General features: G+C 40.0%; 2 protein-coding genes across 2 annotated transcripts in view; one reads left to right on the top strand and one right to left on the bottom strand.

Annotated features, from left to right (window-relative positions):
• Nucleotides 1-3,332, bottom strand: part of LOC135089819 (uncharacterized) — a 4,132-nt gene extending 800 nt beyond the window's left edge. Inside the window, exons 1-3 of the mRNA XM_063985911.1 lie at nt 2,740-3,332; nt 1,029-1,137; nt 1-265 (exon numbers count right to left, since the gene is read on the bottom strand). The exon at nt 1-265 is cut by the window's left edge and continues 800 nt beyond it. Of these exons, the coding sequence (XP_063841981.1) occupies nt 149-265; nt 1,029-1,137; nt 2,740-3,209 (696 nt within the window). The 5' untranslated portion in view covers nt 3,210-3,332 and the 3' untranslated portion in view covers nt 1-148. The remainder of the gene's footprint in view (nt 266-1,028; nt 1,138-2,739) is intronic.
• LOC135089818 (nuclear pore complex protein Nup93-like) overlaps nt 1-17,520 on the top strand; it is a 39,513-nt gene that overhangs the window by 13,497 nt on the left and 8,496 nt on the right. Inside the window, exons 3-4 of the mRNA XM_063985910.1 lie at nt 14,666-14,846; nt 15,933-16,061. Coding sequence (XP_063841980.1) covers nt 14,666-14,846; nt 15,933-16,061 — 310 coding nt within the window. The remainder of the gene's footprint in view (nt 1-14,665; nt 14,847-15,932; nt 16,062-17,520) is intronic.

Below are 17,520 nucleotides of genomic sequence, written 5' to 3'. Positions count from 1 at the left end.
CGCCACTGTCCCCATCCTTCTCTTCCCTCCCTGGTGGTGATAGTGATGATGGTGGTGCTGGTGGTAGCTGAGATGCGGTGTTTGTAACCTTATCTTCACCTATTCCTACTGCGCCTTCGTCTGTTGATGCTGCTAGGGACGGTCCGTGTCACATGACCTTCTCCTGCTGGGACTGGAGGGTCACTGGTGCCCTTGGTGACCTGCATTTGTCGATGTGCCGCAGAATAGTTGCCAGTCTTGACGCAAGCTTGGTGATGTATTCAGCCTGGTAGGGAAGGAAGGACGGAGGAAATGAGTTTTGTTATCTCTGTACTCTAATCTATTTGGGCTCTCTCTCTCTCTCTCTCTCTCTCTCTCTCTCTCTCTCTCTCTCTCTCTCTCTCTCTCTCTCTCTCTCTCTCTCTTGTGTGTGTGTGTGTGTGTGTGTGTGCGTGACCCCGTCCTTCGCTGTGTTTATCCATTATTTTATTGTTGTTATTGCATGGCGTACGTGCGGTTCAGCGTGTTTACATCGGTGAGAATCTGCTCTCTCTCTCTCTCTCTCTCTCTCTCTCTCTCTCTCTCTCTCTCTCTCTCTCTCTCTCTCTCTCTCTTAGTTTCGTGTTTTTATCTCCGTTATCTTTCTCTTCTTTCTTTTCTTTGTCTATCCATTTTTCTTTTTATTGTTATAATGTGTATATTTCTATCTTATGACTATATCGAACGGGGTCTCTCTCTCTCTCTCTCTCTCTCTCTCTCTCTCTCTCTCTCTCTCTCTCTCTCTCTCTCTCTATGTGTAATAAGGTTTTCCCATTGTTTCACAAATTTTCCTGTCACTACTTGAAATTTTAACTTTGATATGAAGTCATGATTACTCAACACTTACGAGAGAGAGAGAGAGAGAGAGAGAGAGAGAGAGAGAGAGAGAGAGAGAGCTGCATTAACAAGAAAAGTTGCCCTAATATTCCATAAAAGAAGATAATAAAAGCAAGAGAGAGAGAGAGAGAGAGAGAGAGAGAGAGAGAAAAAAAGTGTATATGATAACTCACCTGTGATGAGCTAGAGTTGTACACCTGCTCTTCCAGGGCCAGAATCCTCCTTTCAATTACTTTACCGCTCCGGATATAAATATTGGCATCCATCTGTAGCCTTTTGCTCCTGTAGGAAAGAAGAGGGTGCGGTTAGGTCAGGTTAAGTATGGCTTGGTTTGCTTTGGTAAAAGAAGAAGAGGGAATGTGGTTTGTTAAGGGAAGAAGAAGAAGGGGTATGGTCTGGTTTAGTATGGCCTGGTTTGGCTTGGTATGAGAAGAAGAAGAGGAGGTGTGGTGTGGTTTGGTTTGGTTTGGTAGGGGAAGAAGAAGACGGGGTGTAATTCTGGTTTGGTTTAGTTTGGTTTGGTTTGGTAGGGATCGAAGAAGAGGGGGGTTGGTTTGCATAGGTTAGGGTATATTAAGTATTAGCACCTTCATCATCATCAGGCTCTAAGTTAATCATCAACACGTTCATCTTCATTTATAATTCTGTTAATCTCTTACACAACGTTATTTTAATCTTCAGTGCCAAAAGTTTATCTTGCAGTTTAATTATTGTGTTAAAGCATATTTTTTTTTCTCTCCTTCTTCGTCATCGTCTTTCTCCTTCTTCATCGTCTTACTATTACTGTAAGTTTACCGTCACGTAACATTATTTTAACCATTACAGTCCGTTTAACTTTGATATCGAAAGTGTAATCTTACTAAACGTCACTTGAGCCATTGGAATCCAAGTTTAATTTTGTAGTAATAATCATTAAAAAATTAACCCCTTCTTAATTTTATCTATCCCCACAAATATTTAAAGATTTTCCTCATGCACGGCGTCACTTGAACACAAGATGCCGTTTTTCGTGACGGCGAGGCCCATGTTTATTTTTTTGTTGGCCGCCCCTGGAGTCAGCCATTTATTCCCAAGGTCTGAACAGCTTAGTTTGTCAGTCGCTTAGTCAGTCACTGCCTTTATGTATCATTACAGTGGTGTTTGTTTATCCTAATTTGGGCAAGGGTCTCTCTCTCTCTCTCTCTCTCTCTCTCTCTCTCTCTCTCTCTCTCTCTCTCTCTCTCTCTCTCTCTCTCGTCGTCATGCTGGGCGTTGAGATAATTTTCTCCCTTTTTCCTGCTAGCGACGAGTGTTTAATAGCGAAGGTGATGACATGTAGTTTTAAGTCTCTCTCTCTCTCTCTCTCTCTCTCTCTCTCTCTCTCTCTCTCTCTCTCTCTCTCTCGCCCCATATTTTCCTTATTCGTTATTGTTTGTGTGTTTCATTATTATCATTATTATTTTTCCATTTCCTATTTTGTATTTTTTCCACTCCTTTTCCCTCCCTCTGTGTTCTACTAATTTATTTATTTATTTTTTATCCCCTACATCTACATTATGTTCGACTCTCTCTCTCTCTCTCTCTCTCTCTCTCTCTCTCTCTCTCTCTCTCTCTATATATATATATATTTTTTTCTTTTCTTTTTTCAATATTCGCACGCCTTCACAAACTCCTTTCTACTTTCCTTCCTTCCTTCTTTACTTCCTCTTTTCTCGGCTGCTTTCGCTCCTCCAGTCTTTCATTACATGCATTCCGTTAAGGAAAATGCACAATGGATATTGAGAGAGAGAAAAAAAACTGTGTGTGTGTGTGTGTGTGTGTGTGTGTGTGTGTGTGTGTGTGTGTAATAATAATAATAAACGGTTTATTATTTAGGCAGTGTGCGTGTACAGATAGTATACTTACATGTACTGAATAGCCTGCCGTCTGAAGTCCACGGGGATGAGAGGTTTAGTGAGGTAGTTAGTGGAGACTTCTTGCTTGGAGACTAAAGACAGCACCCTCCATTCACTCACGCCCCTGCTGACCATGCCACCGCTGCTCACTGCCTGCTGGTGGTGGTGCTGCTGCTGGGGCGGGGGTGAGGTGCGCTGGTAGGGGATGTGGTGGTGGTGGAGAGGCAGGTACACGAGGGGCGTCGCCGTGGATCGGTGATTGTGGTAGTGAGTGTCGGCCGTGCCCTGTGGCGCCTCGTTGTTGCCAGGGTGTGAGTGTTGACCCTCCGTGTGGGCGTGGGTGCGGCTACAGCCAAACGGGCATCGGTGGCGTAGCTTTGCGTGTCCTCTGGAATGGTGGTGCCGCGGTGCGGAGGGCGTCTCGGCTACCCCAGGCGGCAAGGATCCTTGCCGCGGGTCATCGGTGGTCTTAAATTGCATCGTGAACGCACTAACGCTGGGAGAAAGTCGCAAGGTTGATGTGCCGAGCGGGGACGCGGAGAGCACGCTTCGACTACCTTCCGCTCTGACGGCTGAAGTGGTACTGGCCGACTGCGCTCCGTGCAGTGCTCTACTATATATTATGAGCTTGGGGAGGCGTCTTTCTCTTTTTTTCCCGTATTTACGGAATACCATGAGTGACTTCATACGAAGAAGTAGTGTGTTTGTTGATGGTCAGAGGTTGAATACTAGTACTGCAGTGGTGTGTGTGTGTGTGTGCAAGGTGAGCAGTCTGCAACACGATAATATGGCAGTGTGTGTGAGTGCGTATACCTGGCGACTGTAATTACTCACACAGGTGTTGGTGCAGGTCAGGTGAATCTCTGCTGACAGTCCTCAGGGAGAGAGAGAGAGAGAGAGAGAGAGAGAGAGAGAGAGAGAGAGAGAGAGAGAGAGAGAGAGAGAGAGTCTAGTGTCCTTCAGGCATTATAACACTGGAGGAAGTAAAAGCAGGATAAATACGTAAAAATTATCTTCACCTCATTAATTATATATACAGCCACGTACGGTACATAAGTAGAAACACAAGACAACTTAGACCTCATGCCTGTCTAGCCACAATCACCACGCTTACTCGAGGAAAAACAGGAAAAAATAAATCAAAATTAAAGAAGGGGGAGGGTGGAGGAGAAGCTTAACCAATAGTACCTCATACACAGCTGCACACTAACTGGGTCTTGGCGTGCAGGTTGACAAGAGTCGACCTCATTCATTATCATAGTGGGAGAGAACGTGAGACGGTGTGTGCGTGCATAGGTTGGTTTAGTAATCCCGTTGTTTCTTGCTGTTGGTGGTGCTTATGATGGTGGCAGTGGTTGCGGTGGAGATGATGTTGCTATCCTTGTTCTTGTTCTTGTTCTCTTGTGCGTAGTGACCAAAAAAAAAAAAAAAAAAAACAGCTCTGGTGATGTTTGCTACAAAGAAAATTCGGCTAAAATGTTTTGAGTCCACAAGGAGAGGATACTCCAATTCTAAGTCTTAAATAGGGAAATTAGGAATGTTAAGGAAAATATAAACGAAAAATATTATCTCTCTCTCTCTCTCTCTCTCTCTCTCTCTCTCTCTCTCTCTCTCTCTCTCTCTCTCTCTCTCTCTCTAGATGGGATAAAACACAGAAGAGAGAGAGAGAGAGAGAGAGAGAGAGAGAGAGAGAGAGAGAGAGAGAGAGAGAGAGAGAGAGAGAGAGAGAGAGAGTTTTTTCCTTTTTATGTTTCTTAGTAGTGTTCTTAATATCTTAATTTGACTTTCAACTATAATTTTGGCGAGTTTTTCCTCAAGCATTTAACGAATTTTGGCCTCACTTTCCTTCTTAGCAGAGTGTCTCACGCTGATTTGTTACCCTGACATCCACCACCACATCCACCACCACCACTACCATCAGCACCATCATCATAAACAATAATTCCCAGCACCATCTGTTACCACGTATTCACATTACCTCGCGTCTTCCACACACTCAAATCAATGAATGGAGCTCACTTGTCAGTCTTCATCAAAACCGGTTACGCGTGGCTGTGAACTATTACGCTTAAATTCCTGCCTTGGTTTCCTGATTACACTCGCTATTTTCCTTCTAGTCATGTTTTTTTCTTTCTTTATCTATTTATTTATTTATTTATTTTTGTTTATTTATTTATTTTTTGTTCTTGGGTGAGTGAATGCAGTAATTGTGGTGAGGCGTGTGGTTTAAGTTATCTTGTGAATGTGTACGAACCTGTCTGATTCTGGAGGTAACGTGCTTATAATATCATCCAGCTCTTTCCTTGTGTTACTATCGTCAAGTGTTGGAGTGTTCACGTATCCTCCAGTGTAGGAAACAATATAGATGAGTATGTGTGTCAATGTATTTTTATCTATTTATTTACTTTATCTATTTATTTATTTTGTTGACATATTTAGTAATGCGCTTTCTAGCTGTGTAATTGGCCTGTTCTCAAAGCGCATACTACTACTACTACTACTACTACTACTACTACTACTACTACTACTACTACTACTACTACTAATAATAATAATAATAATAATAGTAATAATAATAATAATAATAATAGTAATAATAATAATAAAGAGAAAGAAAAGGATTAGCAATGAATGAATACCTACATATAAATACAATTTACCAAAACCAGCTCCAGTACGTCATTGTGTCAGCTGACATGCAATTACGAAGGTGTGTTGCGGATATGACTGTATGAGAGAACTGTCCGGTACATCGCGTCACTGTTTTTTAATAATCACTGCATCCGAAACCGTGGGTGCTGTGCGCTGCTGGATTTAAGTATATATATATATTAGTAAGAGTATATTCCTATAGTGTGCCTTCTTGCGTATACACTGAATTATACTTTCTTTTATGCGTATTCATGTAGTATCGTTCTTTATTAACTTTAAAGAAAAAAAAAGGGGGTGAGTGGCTTCAAATGTACGCACTCAATGGTCGCTTCTTGCAGCTTCCCTTATTTCTTATGTTCTTATGTTCAAGTTTCGGGATGAAGAGGCTGCTCGAGCACACTAGAGAGAGAGAGAGAGAGAGAGAGAGAGAGAGAGAGAGAGAGAGAGAGAGAGAGAGAGAGAGAGAGAGAGAGAGAATTTTCTTCCCATGCCTCATCGTCATCATTTCTCACTATCATTACTCATCATTATCATCATTATAGTGTACTTTTCTCCTGGTTCTCTCTTCTCTCCTTCAGATTTTTTTTTTCAGTAAAAGGCAGGAAATGAAATAATGGATATATAGATGCTGATGAAATAAAATTGATATATTGATAAGAATTTTCCCAGCTAAAGAAAAAAATAAGAAAAGAAAAGAAAATGGGAGACAAAAGAAACATTATGGATTGAGTCATCGTGGAAAGAGAGAGAGAGAGAGAGAGAGAGAGAGAGAGAGAGAGAGAGAGAGAGAGAGAGGGGGGGATAGCCTGTGTATTGCCCAAAGGTTAAAGGATTACGTATCTTTAGGTTACAAAACATGAGAGAGGCGCATCCTGTAACTTTAAGGAATCCCGTGCACTGATTTTAACTTACCGTTTTGCCAGAAAAGTCCTCTCCACCAACAGTCACAAAACTAATGTCCGAGATTGTAATGAAAGTTGTTGTAGTTTTCAAGGAGGTTTTCATGGTTCCAGTCATCGTTAAACACCTCTAGTAGAAAGTGTTAGAGTTTTCGAAGGTGTCTCCATGATTCCAGTGTAGTTTAATAGGCTCTGGTGGGAGTTTTCAAGAGTGATATAAATATTAGGAGTGTATTCTTATTAAAACACTTCGGTGTCTTACCTCCACCTCTTTCAACAGACTCTTAAGGAAATTACAGGAATTTTTAATGGCGTTTCCGCGATCATTGATATGTTAACAAGGATTCTGCGTTATTGATACGTAGGAGTCGCCATGATAATTTTGAAATTTTGAGTGAAGATTGTGTGTGATATTAGGTGCTTGTAGTTTTGTGTGGAGGAAGAGAGTTGTCTTTAGAGGGCAGGCTGTGACTGCCTCCTTGTGTTGTGAGACACAAAGGGGAACGTTCAGTGAGGTCACAGCTGGGTTTAATGATAAGTTCACAGTACAGCCTGATCCAGTGCTTTAGGCCTCACTGGGTAACGAAACTCACGAAACCTAACTTTTTTTTTTTTTCTTTTCTCAGAACTGTCCCATGGTAATTACAGAATATTCATTGGACGTTCCGGCCTTATCCTTATACTTCTGGAATATTTTGTATCATTTGTCACACGCCTTAATTATGAATGACTCGCTTTTTTTGGGGGTTAGCAAGAAATTAGTTTTTATTTATTCATTTACTTATTTATTTATTTTCATTAGATGTTCAGATACCTCTTCATTTAATTTATTTTTTGCGTCTAATTTGATTCCTGTTTCCTTTAACAAAGAGCATAGTATATATTTGCTTCCGTTTCCAAAAATAGTTTGCGTCCAATTCACTTTTTCTCTTAATAACCAAGAACATAACATACATTTACTTCCACTAGCAGGAGTCTTGTATTCGATCCATTTTTGTGTCTAATTAAATTCTTTCCTTCTCGTTTAATGACCAATAATATACAACAAATTTACTTCCATTTTCAGGAGTAATGCCCCTCACCCATTGCTGCTTCTAATTGAATTTTTCTCTAGATAACAAAGAGCACCACAGAGAGAGAGAGAGAGAGAGAGAGAGAGAGAGAGAGAGAGAGAGAGAGAGAGAGAGAGAGAGAGAGAGAGAGCAAGCTTCGTTTTTTTTATAACTCTTTCCTCTAAGATATCAAGACTCTCTCTCTCTCTCTCTCTCTCTCTCTCTCTCTCTCTCTCTCTCTCTCTCTCTCTCTCTCTCTCTCTCTCTCTCTCTCACAGTAAAGGCCATGATATTTGGGTATTTTTATGTTTTTTCTTACTTCCATAGGTCACATTTTTACATTTAATTTTCCTCCTCCTTTCACGATCCATTTCCTAGATTTTTCGTGTTTGTTTTTTCCTCCTCGGTTTGTTCAGTTTTTCCTTCTAAATTCCTGTTTTTTTTCCTTCACAGTTAACGTTTAGTACTTCTCTCTCAGTATACGATCTTTTCTTCCTCGTACTTACTGTAGTGTAAGGCATGGTAAAGTGTGTTTCAAGTACCTCAAGTGTTTCTTAAGTTCAGGTTTAATTTTCCGCTGCAGCTGAGTGGAGTAACTGACCCAGGGCCTCACTCAGAAATATACTGCTCTCTCACCACGGCTATTTTTGAAGGCCACGCAGATGATTAGCCACGTTCTCAAGAGTGTTTCTCCTGTTAGTATCGTGAAAATCTTCTTAATATGTCACTAGAACCCCAAAAACACCCTTAACCTGTTTCACTTCAACTACTGTAAAGCCTTTTGAAAGTAGAAGAAGAGGTGCGGCGCAGGAATGTTTCACAGTGTGGTTCTGAGAAAGATCGGAGGTGGAAAGTGAGATAGTGACTGCGGATCTCTGTTACTTTCTCAGCACTATGTAAAAAAAAAAATAAAATAAAATAAAAAATGGCCCAGATTACTGTAACCTATAATGAGTCTCTCTCTCTCTCTCTCTCTCTCTCTCTCTCTCTCTCTCTCTCTCTCTCTCTCTCTCTCTCTCTCTCTCTCTCTCTCTCTCTCTCTCTCTCTCTCTCTCTCTCTCTCTCTCTCTCTCTCTCTCTCTCTCTCTCTCACTAGATCCGGATATTAAAAGAAGAGATGTGATGTTGAAAGTGTAAGCTATCTGATCTGTGTGTGTGTATGTGTGTGTGTGTGTGTGTGTGTGTGTGTGTGTGTGTGTGTGTGTGTGTGTGTGTGTGTGTGTGTGTGCTCTTGTTATACACACACACACACGCACGAATACCCTACGACCCTAGAATCTTATCATCGCCTCTTTTCTCTTATCGCCCTTATCGCTAAGATGTATTTGGTGGTGAGACAAGGAGTTCTGAGCGCCTGCCTCTCCACCACCACCACCACCAGCACCGCCGCCGCCACCACTGCCATCGCTCTCCTGATAATATTATCTCGTAGACTCCAAGCGAGGTCGATCCCAGTTACATAAGTTATTAGGAAAAGAGAAGCACGAACTACTAAAATGTTCTAGAAATGCTTGATGTTTCTTTCTTTTGATACGCCGCTTCAAATGACTTCTCTCATCCATATTCGGTCCGCTGTCATGCAATCTTTTCATCTCTTTTTACCGGTAAATTCTGGAACTTCTTGCCTGCTTTATAATCCTTCCGCACCGCTTCACATGGCTCCTGTCTTCCATATTCTATTCACGGCTCTACTGCAATCTTTCATCCCTGCTACTGGTTATCTGTGAAACTTTCTGCTCCTGGTTTTCATCTTCCTTATGATCATTGACTTTTCCAAGAGGGAGGTTGCAAGACACTTCGCCGGGTAATATTGGACTGTCTTCACTGTCTTTTTGGCACCATTAGTGAGATTTTCCATTTTTTTTATTAATATTTGGTAGAAACCACATAAAACTTACAAAAAAGAAAAACAGGAAAGATTTTCATTTTTTTCCTGAAACATCACATACAGAGAAGAAAAGGAAAGTAAAGATTTTATTAGATTTTTTCCCCATTTCGCAGAACAATTCTTAACATGAAATTACTAAAGAAAAATAAAGATTTCGCGGAGTATAGAATGAAAAGTAAGAGTGGGATTTGAGAAAAGGAAAAAAGAAAAGTAAAGATTTCCAAGCTCTTTTTATTAACCAGAACTCTTACATAAAAAAAAGTAAGCATTTCCTAGAGCGTAAAATAAAACATGTGGATGGAATTTGAGACTTAAAACTTTAGGAACTCTTTAACACCCGAGAATAAAAAAATAAAAAAAAGAAAAGTTGAAAGGGTACTGCGTCTGTCACAAAGAAGAGACGTGATTGGAGCAGTTCAAGGAGACGAAGATAGTAACCAGCCAACCAGCCAGCGTCAAGCACCTCCGCCTTCAGACAGTTATTGTTGACTCGTTGCAGGCACGTGGGACCTGAACCGGCTCACTGTAGAATCATAACCCACTGGAGATCCGAATTGAGTGACTAGTTGAATGGAAGCATTTAGGATCTGTTAAGGTTATACACCGATTCATCTTAAAATCTGAACTGACTATAATTTTTTTTTTTTTTTTCATTTTTTTCTTTCTCTTTCACCATTCGCTACGTGTCATGTGATAATCGAAAATATCCTGTCAAATCGTTAAGTTTCTGTAGGGGGACTCTCTCTCTCTCTCTCTCTCTCTCTCTCTCTCTCTCTCTCTCTCTCTCTCTCTCTCTCTCTCTCTCTCTCTCTCTCTCTCTCTCTCTCTCTCTCTCTCTCTCTCTCTCTCTCTCTCTCTCTCTCTCTCTCTCTCTCTCTCTCTCTCTCTCTCTCTCTGTGTGTGTGTGTGTGTGTGTGTGTGTGTGTGGTAATTAATGTTTCCTTTAAGCTTTAAGTAATATTTCACTTTCTTTCTTGCTTCGAATGGTCAGAATCATGTTTAACCTCTTCCTTTGAGAGTACATTTCCTCTCTTTTATCTGTTTGTGTGCCGTGCCATTTTGTTTCATTTCATCATCACGTTTTAGACTGAAAGGCAGATTTCCTCTCACCTAGATCTCTGATTTCAGTTATGTCTTTCTTGCTTTCTTTCATAATTTACTCTTTTTCGTTCTTTTCCTGTTTTGTCTTCCTTTCTTTTTCTTTTTTTTTCTTTTTTATTTTCATTGTTGATGTATGCATTTGACGTCAGTACTCCTCCTCCTCTTCCTCCTCCTCCTCCTCCTCCTCCTCCTCCTCCTCCTCCTCCTCCTCCTCCTCCTCCTCCTCCTCCTCCTCCTCTTGTCTTGCAGTGTGTCTATCTATATACGTACACAAGGAGAAAGAAGAATTGTTAACTCAATATATTTATAATGCAAGTGTCATTTTGTTGTGGGCGTGTCATCATCCATGTATAGTATGGCTTAACTTTTAAATGTATGTATGTATAACTTGCTCTGTTTTTCCTCGTCCGTTTTAAGGATGTTAGGTTGCGTGTGTTCAAACTTTAATCTTTTTCTGTGTGTGTGTGTGTGTGTGTGTGTGTGTGTGTGTGTGTGTGTGTGTGTGTGTGTGTGTGTGTGTGTGTTTCAGTTTTATTCAATAGAGCAAAGTTGTTATTTACTTTCTTTTTATTATTGTTATTTTTACCAAAGTGCTTCGTTTTGTTGTTGTTGTTGTTGTTATTGTTGTCGTCGTCGTCGTCGTCGTCTGTACCGTTTCCTTATTTAACTCTCTCTCTCTCTCTCTCTCTCTCTCTCTCTCTCTCTCTCTCTCTCTCTCTCTCTCTCTCTCTCTCTCTCTCTCTCTCTCTCTCTCCACGCAGCCACATTTGTCGGTAACACAGGTAACAGTATTATTGTCGTAATTCATCAGGTGAGGAGTGTGGTTCAGTCATACATGTGGTCACGACGTGGGGCGTGGGGGAGAAGTTAGGTGGGTTGGAGGCGGGTTCATAAGGTATACAAGGACAGTCCCATCCATTCATCTCTGACAGCTGTATAAGGAAAGGCGGGTGTTACTTAAACCTTCATCACCCCTCCCTTACTTAGGTGTCCTAGGCTCGTATTGTGTAAGGTTTTGCTCTCTCTCTCTCTCTCTCTCTCTCTCTCTCTCTCTCTCTCTCTCTCTCTCTCTCTCTCTCTCTCTCTCTCTCTCTCTCTCTCTCTCTCTCTCACCACGACCATTTTCAAATTTATTTATTTTTTATTTATTTATTTATTTTTTTGGGTGTAAAGCTCTTGGTAAAGTGAAAAGCCTTATATGGTAACTTCCGCTCGTTGATTTATTTACTATAATTATAATTCATGGAAACCATTCAAGCTTGTTAAGACTTACGTGCGTCATGAAGAGATTCCTGCAAACCCATACACACACACACACACACACACACACACACACACACACACACACACACACACACACACACACACACACACACACACACACACACACACACACACACACACACACACACACACACACACACACTTCCTCTAGTAATGCAAATAATGCAATCTTCTGTCTGTGTGTGTGTGTGTGTGTGTGTGTGTGCTACAGAGTCAGTGGAAGGAAGGCAGGCAAGGAGGAAAGAAACCTTGGAAAATGTCTCTCTTCCTTCCTCATTCAAAATCCGTATCTTGCTTCCTCATTCAGACAGTGACTCGACACTACCTCTTCCCGTGTCCATCCTCAGAGGTGAGTGTCACGCGCGCTGTGGCAGGCGGCTTAACCGACACAATGGCTCGCACAGGATTTTCTGCCTCTTTTCCTCCTGTACTACACACAAAAGGAGATAAAAGGGAAGATTGGCTATAAAAAGCGGTGGGGTGTGGCGGATGGTAAAAAAATATGCGGCAGATGTGGTATAATGAGAGAGAGAGAGAGAGAGAGAGAGAGAGAGAGAGAGAGAGAGAGAGAGAGAGAGAGAGAGAGAGAGAGAGAGAGAGAGAGAGAGAGAGAGAGAGAGAGAGAGAGATGATCCGAATTGGAGTAAAAACTTTATTCCCGGAAAGAGGAAAACTTATGCTTTATCTGAAGTTGCACTACCACCCACCACTATTACCACCACCACCACCACCACCACCACTACTACCACTACTACTACTACTACTACTACTACTACTACTACTACTACTACTACTACTACTACTACTACTACTACTACTACAAGCACCACCACCACTACGTACTACTTGTAAGATCAACATTACGTAAGAAAAAATAATTGCCAGAGAAATTTCTAAATAAAGATTACATGTTATCAGTAAAAATTTTCAGCACATTTTCCTGTAGACCAGAGAGAGAGAGAGAGAGAGAGAGAGAGAGAGAGAGAGAGAGAGAGAGAGAGAGAGAGAGAGAGAGAGAGAGACGGCAAAAAGTAACGGGGGTGGTGTACTTAAACTGATAACACTCGTGTGGTCCTTCACTCTATCACCTTATCAGCGGGTCACAGGGACAGACACGCTGACCTCCACGCTAGACACCATAAGCTGAGGAGGTCAACTAATGCTGGGTCATTGGAGGAAATGAATTGATAATTTGTTCTCTCAATACCATGAAGGTCCGTGTTCGAGCGTGTAAGGGATGTGGTTAGCTGCATGAGACACCTGGAGACACGTTAACGGGGCTGCTTTCCTGTCAAGGCTCTGATTAGTGTCATTGGGTTTGCTGTTGATCTGCGCCAGTATTCAGAAGTGTTTTGCTCTCTCTCTCTCTCTCTCTCTCTCTCTCTCTCTCTCTCTCTCTCTCTCTCTCTCTCTCTCTCTCTCTCTCTCTCTCTCTCTCTCACACACACCACGACTGTTTTCGGGTTCTCAGGAGCGTTTTACCCGTTAATGATGTAGATATCTTGTTAATCTGTCACTAGAATCATAAAAATACCTCAAAAAACTCGTGTCACATCAACTAGAGGCTTTTGAAAATAGTGGAGGCGCGGGGCAGAGTTGTTTTAAAGTACGGTCGCATGTGAGGTGTTGCAGGTGGAATATATATGGTGCTAGTTATATTTACATTGTTAATTTGTTTATTGATCTGTTTATTTATTTATTTATTTTTTGTTGCCACCTTGGTGAGATGTTGCAGATGGAATATTGTATGATCTACTTGTGTTTACATGACTTATTTTTTTATTTGTCCTTGTATTTATTTATTTGTTTATTTGTATATTTGTTTTTACAGTTACTGAGTCTTCTTTACATTTACTTTACTTTTTTGTGTTTTTAATTCATCCAGAGTTTTTTCCTTATTGGTTTATTAATTGATTTAAATATTTACTTAGTTTCTTTTATTTTTTCTCATTCACTGTATTACTACTATTATTATTATTATTATTATTATTATTATTATTATTATTATTATTATTATTATTATTATTATTATTATTATTGTTCTTAGCCAGTAATCTCACACATGGCAGTCCCTGTGTAAATCTGCCTACCTGTACCTTACTATTACACCTGCCCATATACATATTAATTTAATCATAAGACTTCTTATTAATTCAATACTAGCAGCCTGATTACAAAATTTCCTCCTTTAAGTTTTCTTTATTTTTTTCTGAACATATACATTTTTCCCTTTTTTGTTTTTTCCTTCTTGACATTTTTTTCCATCCACTCTTGAATGTCAGGAAGTGTCTGCCTCTTATCACAATAGTTTTTTTGTAAGCAGCAGTATTTCCAAAGACAGTTTTCTACTCTTATTATTTCTTCGCTTGAGCAATTTCCATCTCGGAGCAGTATAGTACCAGAAACTCTAGCCACTGTCTTGTATAATTTTTCTCATAATTTTCTCTTGGACTTTTATATTTTCTTATACTTCTTATTTTCCCTCTTGAGCAGTTCCCATATAATTTTTTCTTGGACTTTTATATTTTCTTATAGTTCTTATTTTCCCTCTTGAGCAGTTCCCATGTCACAGAGTTATGTACGAGTAGTTCTTGGATTTGTAGCCACAAGCTTAAATAATTTTTCCCCTTTACAGTAACTTTCTAAACGTTTCTCTTGTGTTCTCATTGGCTACCCATTTATCTATTTCTTACTATTTGATCCCATGTAGCATTGTTCTAATTACCCATAGGAAACCAAACTGCACATTGTTCAAAGATGATGTGCACAAACAAGAAGCTTTTTGTCATCTTGATAACCATACAGACTCTGAAACATTTCTGCCCCACACCTCCACTGCACTTTCAAAACGTTATAGTATATATTATATGGGTGACTTTTAAGGATGTTTTGTACAGTTCTAGTGACAGATTAAACAAGATCTCTACATTACTAACATAAGAAACACTCTTGAGAACCTGGGTAATATGTATGGCTTGGAAGATAGTCGTGGTGAAACAGCAAAGCGTTTCTGAATACAAGCCTTACAGTCCTCCCACAGTAAGCATTTCCTTTCCACAGAGCAATACTTCTTGGCTCACGAGGAGTTGACCTGCCTCATATCGGCAACCGCCTGGAGACCCTGACCACATCCAAAACTCTTCAACCCTTGGAGGCCCTCGCAGACACTGACATTGCAGCCTTTCTGAGGAATGAGAGGGAAAATGCCATCATTACTGCCATTGAGGACTCTAAACGTAGGGTAAGTAGTGATGTAGTGGGGAGTGGAGAGGATGAATAGAAGGATAAGTTGAAGTGTGTGTGTGTGTGTGTGTGTGTGTGTGTGTGTGTGTGTGTGTGTGTGTGTGTGTGTGTGTGTGTGTGTGCACGCACATTGATTATTTTTAGCCCTTGTGCACAGTAAGATCAGCCATGCAAGGGATTCTGATCAAACCGATGATATTTCTTCATGAGGAAACTTGTTACATTATTCCGGATATATCAAGGTTGTGCATGATGTCAGGACTCGTATGAGGCACAGGCAGAGGATGACAGCTGGTACCTGTGATTGAGATGCAACAGGCAGGGCAAGCAGGTTTGTGTGTGTGTGTGTGTGTGTGTGTGTGTGTGTGTGTGTGTGTGTGTGTGTGTGTGTGTGTGTGTGTGTGTGTGTGTGCCAATGGTCAGATGCTGAATATGTTAATGAAGGAATTTCTAGTTGTTTGTTACTGATGGCTGCCAGATCAGATGCAGTAAAGGTACAGTAAATTACTGCCATTATTTTCATTTTATGTGAGATGAGTACTGGCTAAGGAAAACATACATTTATGGAAAAAATAAAAAATAAAGGTTCACTGAGGTGCCATTCCCCAAAAGGCCAAAACGATTAACCAAAATTGGGGTTGCATCTTCAATATGGCATGGGATGAGAGTGAAATAACATGAGCATTTTCATCTGAGGGCAAGGTTAGGTTTTGGCTTAGATTAATTTAGTTCTTTAATTTCAGTGCTGATCCCTTCATTGTGTAAGTCACAATTTCAAAAGGTGCCCTATATAGCGGAGAAATAAGCAGTTAGTGTCTGGAGAAATGTTTGTTTCTATAATCTCCAATAGCATGTAATGATTTATTGAAGGGTTTCTCTCAGGTTTTATTATACTAACATTCAGTAATTTTTAAAGATGGTAAATAGCTTGTAGTAGTAGTTTCATTTATGTATTTATTTATTTATTTATTTACCTAATTATCTATGGTTAGAGATACTGATAATAATAAGTAATTCTGATGATGACAGATTACATAATATTCTAGACTATTAGTTCAGATAGTGATGAGCCTGTTGGTTGCAGACAAGTGAGGAGGTTGAGAAGCTATACTGGAAGCAACAACAAGCAGAATGGGAGCAGAGGAAACAGGATCTTCTCTCGGCCTTCACACACTCAGGGACGGATTTGTTAAACATTACCGTCCAGCAACAGGTGTGCATTTAAAGTGGGATCTAAAGATGGATCTATCTATCAGTCTGTCTGGCTGGCAATCCCACATGGGGTGACTCAGACAAATCACAACTAACTCACATACATCATTGACACTCTTAACTTGGAATAAGAAAATGAGATAAATTGATTGATAAATAAATAAAAAAAGGTTTAAATTCTTCATCCATTTATTTGTTTTGTGTATTTATTTAACAATGTAATGTTCTTCCTTCTATGATCTTTTTCCAATATTTTCTAGTAAAAGAAAGAATATTTTAAGAATATGGATGCAGTGCCACAGTTTCTTTCCCCCCAAGGCTCTTCTGAGAATAGGTTGTTTAATAACTTTGCTAAAAGGGCTCCATCTTTCTTAGAAGCTTTCATGAATGTTTCTTTTCAATCCATTAAGAAAATACATCCCTCATCTAAATCTTTGTTGTTACTTAACTTAATTCTCCTATATTGTGTTCCATGTTCCACATTTATAACATTAAGATAATACTTTTGACTTATTCTTGCTTAAATTATCCTTTCTTGTGCTTCATGTCACTTATTATAGCATTAAGATATTTTTTTCTACTACTATTCCATCTAATATGAAATGCCCCTTCTAAAACAACTCTTCTTGGTAACCTCAAGTCTTCATCTTCTGCATGTCACATATAACATTAAGATTATACTTCTGAAGAAGACAGTGTTGGTTCTTTAATGCTTCCTTTACATACATTCTCTCCCTCTTTCCTTTCATAATCTTACCTGTTGTTATCTTGACAGACTCCTTGACCTCAGCCTCCATTCCTGCCATTATGCAATGTTATTTAGAAACACTTGAATTTTTCAATTATTACTCTTTTACCTATTCAGGGTTAAGTTTAGTAAACAAGCCTGCTGATTACACATTCCCCCACCCGTCTCTCTCTCTCTCTCTCTCTCTCTCTCTCTCTCTCTCTCTCTCTCTCTCTCTCTCTCTCTCTCTCTCTCTCTCTCTCTCTCTCTCTCTCTCTCTCTCTCTCTCTCTCTCTCTCTCTCTCTCTCTCTCTCTCTCTCTCTCTCTCTCTCTCTCTCTCTCTCTCTCTCTCTCTCTCTCTCTCTCTCTCTCTCTCTCTCTCTCTCCTAGGGCAGTTTTATCCTATTATCATCCTTTTTTGTTTTACTTGTAATGATTAAAATTTCCTGTTTGTTTCCCAGTTAATGAGAAACTTTCCATCTTTTGTAATACTTATGAGTACTTGTTTATATTCTTGTACTATAAACTTTCAAAAGCATGTATTGCCTTCTGTGTCACCATAATGCTTAGAGAAATGGTATCAGGGAATGGCTACTTTCTTGTTCACAGTCTATCTCTCTACAAGGGTGGCCTAGACAAAGCATCTCACACACACGCATCATTCACACTATTAGTCCTGTCATCCCAATATATGATGAGCTGTGTTCCTTCAGTATGATGAATTTAGGATTT

This window comes from Scylla paramamosain, chromosome 33 (genome assembly GCF_035594125.1).
Source record: "Scylla paramamosain isolate STU-SP2022 chromosome 33, ASM3559412v1, whole genome shotgun sequence".
NCBI lineage: Eukaryota > Metazoa > Arthropoda > Malacostraca > Decapoda > Portunidae > Scylla > Scylla paramamosain.
Note: the sequence above shows the minus strand (reverse complement) of the source record. Positions and strands in the feature narration are given on the sequence as shown.